This window comes from Carlito syrichta, unplaced genomic scaffold (genome assembly GCF_000164805.1).
Source record: "Carlito syrichta isolate Samal-C Ts95f unplaced genomic scaffold, Tarsius_syrichta-2.0.1 Scaffold313228, whole genome shotgun sequence".
Classification (NCBI taxonomy): Eukaryota; Metazoa; Chordata; class Mammalia; order Primates; family Tarsiidae; genus Carlito; species Carlito syrichta.
The window spans coordinates 112,344-125,713 of NW_007257324.1; the positions used below are offsets into that span (position 1 = coordinate 112,344).

Consider the following 13,370-nt stretch of genomic DNA (forward strand, 5'->3'; position numbering starts at 1 on the left):
TTTTTTTGAGTTGGAGTTTCACTCTGTCGCCCAGGCTGGAGGGCAATGGCACGCTCCTGGCCACCGCAGCCTCAACCTGTTGGGCTCCAGCGATCCTTCTGCCTCAGCCTTTCAAGTAGCTGGAACTACAGGCAAGCACTACCATGCCCAGCTAATTTTTTGGTTTATTGTAGAGATGAGGTCTCTCCAAGTTGCCCAGGCAGGTCTCAAACCCGAGGGCTCAGGCAATTCACTTACCTCAGCCTCTCAAAGGCGTGGCATTACAGGCTGAGCCACCGAGCCCAGCTACAAATATGTTTTTGTTTTTTTTTTGAGTTGGAGTCTCACTCTGTCGCCCAGACTGGAGTGCAGTGGCCGCTCCCGGCCACCGCAGCCTCGACCTGCTGGACTCCGGCGACCCTTCCGCCTCAGCCTTCCAGGTAGCCGGAATTACAGGCATGCGCTACCATGCCTGGCTGATTTTTTGATTTATTGTAGAGATGAGGTCTCATTGCCCAGGCAGGTCTCGAACCCGTGGGCTCAGGCAATCCACTCACCTCAGCCTTCCAAAGGCGCGGGATTACAGGCTGAGCCACCGAGCCCAGCTTAAATATGTATTCTCATGTGCCATACCCTGTTCTAAATATCACACTGTAGCACAGCATTCAGTTCGCGTCCACAAGCAGATTGTGAGTTTCATGCAGAGGGAGTCTGTGTTCTTGACATTGAATACAAGAGCCTGCACAAGGTTGATCATCAAGGGGCAGTTTGGCTTTTTATGGTTGCTCCTTCTTGAGGTTTTTCCTGCTAGTGAACACAAATAACTACAGTCCATGGGTGACCGTTAGGTGTTACACTGGGGAGGGACCAAGAAGTGAGGCTATTAATTCCTGTGGAAGGACTAGGGATGGAGGTAAAAATAAAACCACCAACGACAAAAAGGAAAGGCTTCTCTCAGGTAGTTGACTTCCTTCTCCGTCCCACCTGACCTTGCAATGAGGTGAGGTTCACTGCCTTTGGCTGGCTCTGCCTGATCGCAAACTCCAGGGCCTTTTTGGTGCCTAGCAACAACCTGACTACCCAAATGGTGATTTTGAAGCTGGGTGTGTCTCCTGGGCAGGAAGCCACAACACCGCCAGAGCAGCCAGGGCCTCCCCTTCACTTCCTCTGAGCCAAAACTCCACCTCCAAGTGGGGCCAATTCTTAACTTTTTGAACCCCGTCTTAGAAGCACAAATGACCAGGCGTGGTAGTGCGTGCCTGTAGTTCCAGCGACTTGGAAGGCTGAGGTGAAAGGATCGCCGGAGCCTAGCAGGTCGAGGCTGCCGTGGCTGGGAGCGGCCACTGCACTCCAGTCTGGGTGACAGAGTGAGACTCCAACTCAAAAAAAAAAAAAAAAAAAAAATTTTAATTTCGAATTGTTCATTGCTAGTATATTGATACATTAATAATTTTTATTTATATTGATCACTATAATAATATGTTGATATTATATTGGTACTACTATATTTGGATTTCAGTCTACCATGTTATTATTTATTTTCTGTTAAATTCTTCATTTTGTTACTGTTTCATCTTTATTTCCATCTTTTGTGTTATTTAAAGTTGTACTCTCCCATTTTAATTTATCGATTGTGCCTTTTAGTCTCTCTTTATATAATTTTTAATGATTACTCTAGAAATTATAATATACATATTAACTCTTCACAGTCTACTTAGAACCAATGTTTTGCCACTTGAAGTGGAATGTACAATCCTTACTATCTTATAGGTCTCCCTACTCCCCCCATTTATGTTTACATTTGTTTTATGTATTATATCTATATATACTATAAACCCCATCAGTCAATGGTTTAATTTTTGTTTTTACTCTATCGAATCTTTCTGGCCACATTTAATTTTAACTATCAAACATATTTTAAAAGAGCTTATGAGAATAGGGTATTATATTTATATAGTATTTACCATTTTTGTTGTACCTCCCTCATTCCTGATGTTCCAAGTTTCCTTCCTCCTTTCATTTCCTGTGCATATCAATAATTTTCTTTAGCAATTCTTTTAAAGCAAGTCTTCTGGTAGCTAATTATCTTAGTTTTCCTTAATCTGAGATTGTCTTGATATTCCCTTTCTGAAGGCAAAGTTTTCCCCAGTATAGGATTCTAGGTTGACACTTCTTTTATTCTACCACTTGAAAAATGTTGTGCCGGTTTTTGCTGGCCTCCTTGGAAATCTGCTGTCTTCAATTTTTTTCCCCCTTGCACGGACTGCATTGTTTCCACATAGCAACTTTTAAGATTTTTTCTCTGTCTTTAGCTTTCATAAGTTTAATTATGATATGTCTTGGTGTGATTTTCTGTGTTTGTCCCTGTTTGGGTTGCTCAACTTCTTGAATCTATAGGTGTATGTATTATGCCAAATTTGGGGAATTTTCAGCCATTATTTCTTTGATACTTTTTTCAGCCGTACACTCTTTCTGCTATCCTTCTGAGACTCAATAAGAAATGTTAAATCTTTGGTTAATGCTCTATAGGTCCCTGAGTCTGAGTTCACTTTTTTCCTTTAGTCTATTTTATCTCTGTTGTTAAGATTAGATTATTTCTATTGTTCTATTTTCACGTTCACTGATACTTGCCTCTGTCCTCTCCATTTTGCCATGGCGTCTACCCATTAAGTTTTATTATTTCAGTTATTATATGTTTAAGTTCTACATTTTTATTTGGTTCTTCATTTCCTCTATTTCCTGAAACATCTATTTTTTCACTTATTTCAAGCACGTCAGTAAGTGTTCCTTGAAGCACTTTTATGATGGTTACTCTGAAATCCTTGTCAGATAGTTTTAATATTTGTGTCATCCTGGTGTTAGTATCTGCTGATTGGATTTCCTTATTCAATTAGATATCTTACTGGTACTTGATATGATACTCTTTACTATGACCTGGACATTTTGAGTATTATGTTATGAGACTCTGGATCTTATATGAATCCTCATTTAACAATCCTCCTGTGATACCCTTCAGTGCTGCTTCATTATTGCAGGCGGGGATGAAAATCTAGTTTCCCTCCTTGGCCTTTCATTGACTCCTGGGGGAAAGGGCTTCTTGGTAGAATGAAAGAGAAAATATTTGCAAACCACATATCCGACAAAAGCCTTATATATAGAATATATAAAGAACTCAGACAAACAGCTCAGTTTAAAAATATATTTGAAAGACATGAGCCAGGCTCGGTGTCTTAGCCTGTAATCCCATGCTTTGGGAGGCTGAGGTGAGTGGATTGCCTGAGCCTGCGGGTTTGAGACCCGCCTGGGCAACTTGGCGAGACCTCATCTTCACAATAAATCAAAAATTAGCCAGACGTGGTAGTGCGTGCCTGTAGTTCCAGCTACTTGGAAGGCTGAGGCGGAAGGATCGCCGGAGCCCAGCAGGTCGAGGCTGCGGTGGCCGGGAGCAGCCACTGCACTCCAGTCTAGGTGACAGAGTAAGACTCCAGCTCAAAAAAAAAAAAAAGACATAAACAGATATTTTATAAAGAGGAATATAGATTACAAATAAGCACATGAATAGATGTTCAACATCATTGCCATTAAAGAAATGCAGATTAAAACCCCAATGCAATATCACTATACACCTATTAGAACAGTTTCAAAACTATTAAAAATGATAATATCAAATGTTGATGAAGATGCGGAAGAACTGGGTCACTCGCACTGGTTATTGTAAAATGGTACAGCCACTCTGTAAGGAGTGTCACAGTTTCTTTAAAAGTTCGAAAGACTTGCCATATGACTTAGCAATTAGACTCTTGGGCATTTATCCCAGAGAAGTGACAACTTATGTCCACCTGTATGAGAATGTTTATAACATCTTTCCTCATAATAGTCCCAAACTGGAAACAACCAAAATGTCCTTCAGAGGTGAATGGTTGAATAAATTCTGGTACATTAATGGGATAATACTCAGCAATAACACAGGATGACCTATTGATACATGCAGCAATCTTGGTGAATCTCAAGAGCATTATGCTGAGTAAAACAAAAGCAAATCTCAAAAGGTTCATATTGTATGGTTTCATTTATATAGTATCCTAAAAAAGACTAAACTATAGAGAATAAGAACAGAATAAAGGTTGCCAGGAGGCAGTGAGTGGAATGAAGTGGGGTGAGATGGGAGTGAATACAATGGGGTAGATAAGAGAGTTCTCTTGTGGTAGCATAGTTTTATATCTTGATTGTGGTAGTGGTTATATGAATCTGAATGTGGGATAAAACTGCATATAACCATATAGACAGATACATGTACACCACAGACACATGAATACAGGTTAAAAATTGTAAAAACTGAATGAGTTCTGTAGTCTAGTTAGCAGTAATGTAGTAGTATTAACTTTCTGGTGTTAATATTGAACTATAGCTAAATAAGACATCATCAACAGAGACTAGGTAAAAGATACATGGGTCTTTTTGCACTACCTTTGCAACTTCCTGTGAACCTATAATTATTTCAAAATAAAATGTTGTTTTTGTTGTTGTTGTTGTTGTTGTTGTTGTTGTTTTGAGCTGGAGTCTCACTCTGTCACCCAGACTGGAGTGCAGTGGCCGCTCCCGACCACCGCAGCCTCGACCTGCTGGGCTCCGGCGATCCTTTCGCCTCAGCCTTACAATTAGCTGGAACTACAGGCACGCGCTACCATGCCCAGCTAATTTTTTGATTTATTGTAGAGATGAGGTCTCGCCAAGTTGCCCAGGCGGGTCTAGAACCCACAGGCTCAGGCAATCCACTCACCTCAGCCTCCCAAAGCGCGGGATTACAGGCTGAGCCACTGAGCCTGGCAAAATGTTTTTTTTAAAGATTCTCATTTGGGATGGTTTTAGTCTAGTTCTGCTGAAGGTAGGATATTGAAGAAAACCAGTATTTGCCACGCTTACTTACAGAATCCCACAATGCCAATAAACTCACATATATATTGATAAAAAACAGCTGCATGTAATATTGTGACTTTCTATTGCTTTCACTTTTTAACACACATGGTATATTTCTTTCCTTTTTAAAATTACTTTTATGGGAAAACTGACAGTATTTAGTTATTATTAGAGATCGGGCCATGTTCTTAGCACTGTACTAACTGCCTTTTTTCTGCCAATAACAACACAGGACAGATGACATTCATATGCTGTAAACACTTACAAGGATGATCCCAAATTTGACTGATCTTAAAAACATTTTTAAGAAAGTGAAATCACACAACTTTATTGGTTTTACATTAGTTTCTGTCATCATTCACTATAGCTATGGCAAAGTTATGTGGCTGAGTCATGAAGCTGAATGCTAGCTGTCACTATCATTTTTTATCCTATTCAAGAAAGTGTATTGGAATGCAGAGGAGGGAATGTGGCCTTACATGGAAAGCATGGAATCTGCTTAAATTTATTTAAATTACTTGTGACTTACTTTACATTGGTAATTGTTTTAAATCTGCACTCGACAGCATCCATTTTAGGATGAAAAAGAAGTAAAATACGTGGTTCCTAACTTGTAAGCTACTAATATGGCCATGGTATACTAGAAAAAAATTCTAACGTCAAGTGTCACACCTGCATTTTAATTTCGATTCTGCTGCTTCCCAGAAAAGTCACTAAACATTGTGGAAGCTGCGTTTCCTCAACTATAGTGATAATATCCATTTTGTAGAATTGTTATTTCTTTCAGTCCTCATCTTTGTGAAAAATACCCAGCACCATACCCGATTCATGTAGCTGTTGTTCGTTAAATGTTTGTTTTGTCACCAAAGGTTTGTGCTTACATTAAGAAAGCAGTATATCCATGCATATATACATACAGAGTGAAATATATCAAAGTGATGTATTGAGGTATAAACTATAATAAAAACACAGATAGTAGAAAATAGAGAGTGCTAAATTGGCTGCAAGTTTCAGAGAAGGCATTATAATAGAAATGAAATTCCAAGTTGGGCTTTGAAGACTGGAGAGGAAGACAGAGCAAGGGAGACCATTTCAACCAGATGCAATATGGTTATATGCTATAAGGTAATCAGAATTTAGAAACTGATGCTTTTTGTGACCTGCCATATATTCTGTTGGATTATATTTTGCAAGTTGGAAAGCTTAATGTTTAAGCAATTTATCTCATACAATTACATTCTTAAAAGTATCCCAACATCTGCTGTGTATTTTAATGATATTGTTGAATATTAGAACACCTGCTTGTTGCTAAGACTCTTGTATATCTTACCTTGAAATCTTGATTGGTAAGATTTGCATAATTTGTATCAATTGTAGCTAAATTTAGACTTGTTGGCAATAAATTCTTATATTTAATAAAGATGAATGGCATAATAATGAATCATTAACAAGAGCTGAGATTTCAGTGTTTTTATTAAGCTTTATAGAATTGTTTTCACATGTTATTAATGTGTATTAATTCAACTTATTCAAAGAACACTTTGGCAGCCTAACACACTTCCTATTCCTAAATGATGGTTGATGTTTTGATACTATAACTGCAGAAAATGTAGAATGTGGGTGATTAAATATCTGCCTTGACTATATAAAAGCATTGTGCTCTTCATTTTATTATTATTTTTATTTATCCTATAGAAATAGATTGTTTATTGAAAGCTTAGTTTAGGCTATGTTTTGATGGTATTGGAGTAAAGAATTTTTGTGGGTCAAATAGATCTGTCAGTGTTTTTTTTCAACAGTAAATCAGCCACAGATACTTGTAATGTATCTGCTTTGTGATCCTTTTTGCTATATAATTTTAGTTTTGCCACTGTTTGGAGACGAAATAATCTTTAAAATATTTATTGAATACTTATTATATACAAAGAATTATATTCAGCATGGGTGGGACAAAAGTAAAATAATACAGACTCTCAAAGATCTAGTAGGAAAGGAAAATATATACACAAATAACTGCAACTGCAATATATGACAATTTGCCATAAGTGCTATGAGCTCAGTAGGATTTCGCATAATGGAGAAAGCATTTTTGAGTGGCTGATCAGGAATGATTTCATGGAAACAGGAGCGTTTGACTAATTCACATAGCTTATAAATGAATATTAGCATGGCACTGTGATATATGAATCTTGAAATGACAACTCTCCCAGTACCAAAGATTTTATCTTTATAAATTGGGAAAATCATTCTCATACCAATAAATGGTAAATATCTAAACATTACCATAAATACTAATTTAAAGTAAATTTTTGTACTTTTATAAATAAATATTTTGCATATAGTGAATAATTGATGTTTTTATTTTTTTAGGCCATGAATATTGTGGTTCCCTTCATGTTTAAATATGCTGTAGACAGCCTCAACCAGATGTCGGGAAACATGCTGAATCTGAGTGATGCACCAAATACAGTTGCAACCATGGCAACAGCAGTTCTGATTGGCTGTATGTATGATTCTTTAATCTAGCTACAGGTGTTGACTTTCTTCAAGAAGTTTCATCATATTTGAGCAGATGACCTTTTCATCACAAACACAGCTTAGCATTTTAGATGCATATTGTTTTATGTGAGATTTTTTAATGTGTGTTTTAAAAAATTTCTTTGTATGATATACCTTCTAAACATTCCATGATAACAGTAGTATTTTCCAAGTTCAGGAGAGCAATAATATGAAATAAGACATTAAACTCATAACAATCACTTCTAATAGGTTCTTTGTAAGATCCCTTTCCTGTAAGGCCAATTATTTCCTTACGGCTGTTGTTAGCTGTTAATCAGAAATAGCTGAATACCAGTAGGTATGTACGTTAATGCTTTATTGAAATATATTTAATGGCTATGACACAGATCTACAATTTGAGAAGAATAGAATATGAATGCTACATGTCCCCACACATTAGACAAGATACCTTATCAGATTTAGGAGACCTGAGTGAGGGCATACTTTTAGTCAAGTCACTTGATTTTTCAGGATCTTAATTTTATCGTTTGTTATGTAGGGGAATTGCACTAGATAAAAAAAACTTTAGCAGAGACTGTACATTTATCTACAATAAGGCCATATGGGCTATTATTTAAATGTTTTATTGGAAAAATGTTTTAACATCTGAAATCTGGAGAAAAATAACACTTAAAGGGATTCATGGTGGTGGAAAAGCTATACTCATCAGGTTAGATTATTTCTGTATTTCTTTTAATCTAAATATTCTTTGATGTATTCATTCACTGGCTTATTCATTATACAAACATTTTCTGAGCCCTTGCCATTTTTATACTCCTGTGATTCTAATATTTTTACATCCCATTTTTTTTTTAATGTGTTATCAGATGGTGTATCAAGAGCTGGAGCTGCCTTTTTTAATGAAGTTCGAAATGCAGTATTTGGCAAGGTAGCCCAAAATTCAATCCGGAGAATAGCCAAAAATGTCTTTCTTCATCTTCATAACCTGGATCTGGCTTTCCACTTGAGTAGACAGACAGGAGCTTTATCTAAGGCTATTGACAGAGGAACAAGGGGTATCAGTTTTGTCCTGAGTGCTTTGGTATTTAATCTTCTTCCCATCATGTTTGAGGTGATGCTAGTCAGTGGTGTTTTGGTAAGTAAAACATTTTTCATAACAAGCTATTATCTTAATTTTCATTAGTAGCAATTGAGTATTTGAAGCTATTGTACTGTTGTATGCCCATGAGTTTGAAAATGAAATCCCATGCTGCCAGAAAAATTAAGTTTATTTTGCCACAAACTTCAAAGGATTGCCCAAATTCTTTATCATGTTGTCATTGTAAAGAACTGTTCAGTTCTGCATATAGATCAGTTGTTAACTAGTACTTGCAAGCTTTTTTTAGCATAGGTTTTTGTGTATGATGTTGGAGTGATGTGCTCAGAACATCTAGGTTCACCTTTCATAACATTTTAGGCAATTTCATTTTTTATAGTTAAAGGTAGATATGTATTTTTTATTCCTCTTTAGGTTTATTATGCTATTTTATTATTAGCATTTGTGGTAGTATTGATATGGCAAATATAGTTTGGTTTTCTTCCATTGTTACCTAAAGTAGATTTTCTAAGGTATTTGGATTTTCACCCATTATTCACATAACTTCCCACCATCATCATATTTTATTAAAATCTTTTGACTGAGATTTGCTGTTGTGTTTTATAAACTGTTTCGCAAGAACAATGACTTTTTCTCATTTCTTCTGTTGATGACTTTTTCCAGTATTACAAATGTGGTGCCCAGTTTGCTTTGGTAACCCTTGGAACACTTGGTGCATACACTGCATTCACAGTTGCAGTCACACGGTGGAGGTAAGTTATTCTCCAGAGGCCAGTGAAGGTTTAGAAATTAGTTATGCTTTTATAACATATATTTCATGCCTGTGCAAATCTTTGTCTTACAGAACTAGATTTAGAATAGAAATGAACAAAGCAGATAATGATGCAGGTAACGCTGCTATAGACTCACTGCTGAATTATGAAACTGTGAAGGTAAAATGTTTAATTATACTTTCCTCTGCCTTTCACTGCACTAAGATTTGTTCTGCCATTTAATTTATTAGGGGCTTTAAGTTAGAGTTTTAGGTTAGGATAGGATCTCTAGGTATGCTGGAATAGCACTACTTCATTGTTTTTCTTTTGTTTAGAAATTACCCTTGTCAGTTTTTGTTTGACAGCATCTGAATTTTACCTTCTGAAGTAATTTATAAGTGATCATACATACAGTCACGTATAGCATAACAATGTTTGGTCAACAGTGTACTGCATATACGATGGTAGCACCATAAGATAATAATGGAACTGAAAGTTCCTGTAACCTAGTGACATTGTAGTCATTGTAATGTCATACTGTAACACATTACTGAAATGTTTTTTGGTGATGCTGGTGTAAACTAACCTATAAAAGTATAGCCCATGCAATAATGGACAGTGCATAATACTTGGTAATGATAATAAACGACTGTGTTACTGGTTTGTGTATATCTGCTATACTTTTTAATTGTTATTTTAGAGGGTATTTCTACTTGTATATAAAAAAGTTAACTGTAAAACAGCCTCAGGCAGGTCCTTCAGGAGGTATTCCAGAAGAAAGAATTTTTATCATAGGAAGTGACAGCTCCTTGAGTGTTACTGCCCCTGAAGACCTTCTAGTGGGAAAAGATATGGAGGTAGAAGACAGCAATATCAATGATCCTGACCCTGTGTAGGCCTATGCTAATGTGTGTGTTTGTGTTTTTGTTTTTACAAAAAAAGTCTGAAAACTAAAAAAAAAATTAATAGAAAAAAGCATATTGCATAAAGATATAAAGAAATGCTTTTGTACAGCTGTATAATGTTTGTGTTTTAAGCTAAGTATTACTAAAAAGAGTCAAGAAATTTTTAAAAATTTAAAAGTTTTTGAAATAAAAAGTTTTAGTAAGCTAAGGTTAATTTATTAATGAATAAAGAAACAATTTTTAAATAGACTTAGTGTCACCTAAGTGTACAATGTTTATAAAGTTTACAGTAATGTACAGTCATGTCCTAGGCCTTCATACTCACTTACCACTCACTTACTGACTCACCTAGAACAACTTCTAGTCTGCAAGCTCCGTTTATGGTAAGTGCTCTATACAGGTGTACTATTTTTTAAATCTTTTATACCATATTTTTACCGTACTTTTTCTGTGTTTAGATACACAAATGCCATTGTGTTGCAGTTGCCTAAAGTATTCAATACAGTAACATGCTGCAAAGGTTTATAGCCTAAGAACAATAGGCTATATCATATAGCCTAGGTGTGTAGTAGGCTATGTCATCTAGGTAGTGTAAATACACTCTGATATTCACACAATGTTGAAATCACCTAAACAATACATTTCTCAGAATTCAGCTTCATTGTTAAGCAATACATGACTGTATACAGTTAGCATCTCGATTCAAAATGAACATTAAGTTAATCAAACTGGCATATAAATTCATGATTCTTTATCCCTCGGAGTGCCTAGTATAGTACTTCTCATTAATTCATTTATTTATTCCTTTTTCCATTTAACAAATAGCTACAGAATGCCTCTTGTGTGTAAAGCACTATGCTAAATGCTTTGATAGGAGAGGGTGGTAAAAAATTTTTACTTTATAATTTCTGTCCTCCCCAAATTTTATAATATGTGATTTATAATTCTATTGGGAGAGTTAAGTATGTAGGTGACTAGACAAGAAGGCGTAATGTAAGGGCAGTGGGGACTGTCAATTCAAGTCTCAGGGTAGACTTTGTGAAGGAAATATCATTGAAGATTTTTTTTTTTAGATCTGGGTTTGAATTAGCTAAGCGTTTAGTAAGTTTGTTGGATGAATTTTGTAGACTTTTCAAACACAATCATTGTAGAAAACTGTAGGAGTATGATAGTCCAATGTATTGATAGTCCATTTTTAAAATAGAGTCTGTAGTACAAAATCATATCCATATATGAAGTCTGAAAAGTATACTAATCACTTAGGAGAATAAATTTCAATTATACTTGCCCATAGTTAATATTTTTGTATATTTTGTAGTATTTTAATAATGAAAAATATGAAGCACAGAGATATGATGGATTTTTGAAGACTTATGAGACTGCTTCACTGAAAAGTACCTCTACTCTGGCTATGCTGAACTTTGGTCAAAGTGCTATTTTCAGTGTCGGTTTAACGACTATAATGGTGCTCGCCAGTCAGGGAATTGTGGCAGGTAATGGATCTGTGGTTATCACATTTATAGGTTGTTTAACTTAACTTTTTATAAGTAAAGATGAATGAAAGGAATGTGTATATTAATCTTAATTATAAAGGATGCTTAATAAAGTGTTTTAACATCTTTGGACTACTGTTTGTATGAGAATGTGTTTCTTGACTGATATATTTTGTTAATTTTTAATTTTAAATATGTGGGGTTCAATTCAGAGTTAGGTATACAAATATTCATTATGCAGGTACCCTTGTTGATGAGGTATGCTTCCCCCTCCCCAGCAGTTTCTCACTACTGCCAGTCCCTTTCTTATAGTATTACCATAGTTGTTCAAGGCCCGCTTATGAGTGAGAACATGATACTTAGTTATTTTTTTCTGTGATAGATCACTCAGTATTATAGCCTCTAAGTCAATCCAGGTTGCTGCGAAGTTCATAATTTTGTCCTTCTGTATGGCTGCATAGTATTCCATTGTGTATATGTACCACACTTTTTTATCGAGTCCTCTTCTGATGGGCAGCACGGTTGGTTCTGTGTTTTTGCTATTGCGAATAATTCTGCAATAAACATGAGTGTGTAGGTATCTTTTTCATAGAGTGATTTGAGTTCCTTTGGGTATATTCCCAGTAGGGGGATTGCGGGATCATATGGGAGGTCGATTTTTAGATCTTTTAGGAATCACCACACTGTTTTCCACAGAGGCTGTACTAGTTTACACTCCCACCAACATTGTAGAAGTATTCCCTTTTTGTCACATCCTCTCCAGCATCTGTTGCTTTTTGAGTTATTGATGATGACCATCCTGACTGGAGTTAGGTGGTATCTCGGTGTGGTTTTAATTTGCATTTCTTTGATGACTAGAGAGGCTGAGCATTTTTTCTTGTTTCTGTTGGCTGCTCATATGTCTTCTTTTGAGAAGTGTCTATTCATATCTTTTGCCCACTTTGTAATGGGGCTGTTTTTTTTCTTTTCAGCACATTCCTTGTAGATCCTTAGGCCTTTGTCAGATATATAGTTGGCAAATTTTTTTCCCAACCTGTGGGCTGTCTCCCCACTCTCTTGATGATTTATTTGGCTTTGTAGAAGTTTGTCAGTTTGATGAGGTCCCACTTGTCCATCTTATCTCTTATGGCATGGGGACTTGGGGTTTTGATGAGGAATTGGTTGCCAATTCCAATTGCCATAAGGGTGTCTCCTACATTTTCTAAGGTTCTTATAGTTTACGGTTTTACACTTAGGTGTTGATCCATTTAGAATTGATTTTTGTGATGGTGATAGGTGAGGGTCTTGTTTTAATCTTCTGCATGTGGTCAGCCAGTTTTCCCAGCACCATTTACTGAATAGGTTCACTTTTCCCAGTGGTTGTTGGTGGAGGCTTTGTCGAAGTTGGTTGAGAAATTGAAGTTTTGCTTCCAGAATCTCTATCCTGTTCCATTGTTCTATATGCCTGCTATTGTACCGATAGCAGGCTGTTTTGAATATTGTAGCCTTATAATAAAGTTTAAAGTCTGAGAGTGTGGTACTTCCCGCTTTTTTTTTTTTTTTTTTTTTTTTTTTTCTGAAGATTGTTTTGGCTATTTATGGTCATTTATGTTTCCATATGAATTCCTGTATTATTGTTTCCAGGTCTGAAAGAATGCTGCTGGTGATTTAATGGGTATTGCATTAAATCTGTAAATTACCTTGGGTAAAATGAGCATCTTTTTTTTTA

The 13,370-nt window shown here is 36.1% G+C and overlaps 1 protein-coding gene across 1 annotated transcript in view; it reads left to right on the top strand.

The window, feature by feature from the left end:
- The window catches only part of ABCB7 (ATP binding cassette subfamily B member 7), a 79,598-nt gene that overhangs the window by 47,399 nt on the left and 18,829 nt on the right, over positions 1-13,370 (top strand). The window contains exons 4-8 of the mRNA XM_021718671.1: positions 7,267-7,399; positions 8,283-8,551; positions 9,176-9,264; positions 9,357-9,444; positions 11,488-11,662. Coding sequence (XP_021574346.1) covers positions 7,267-7,399; positions 8,283-8,551; positions 9,176-9,264; positions 9,357-9,444; positions 11,488-11,662 — 754 coding nt within the window. The remainder of the gene's footprint in view (positions 1-7,266; positions 7,400-8,282; positions 8,552-9,175; positions 9,265-9,356; positions 9,445-11,487; positions 11,663-13,370) is intronic.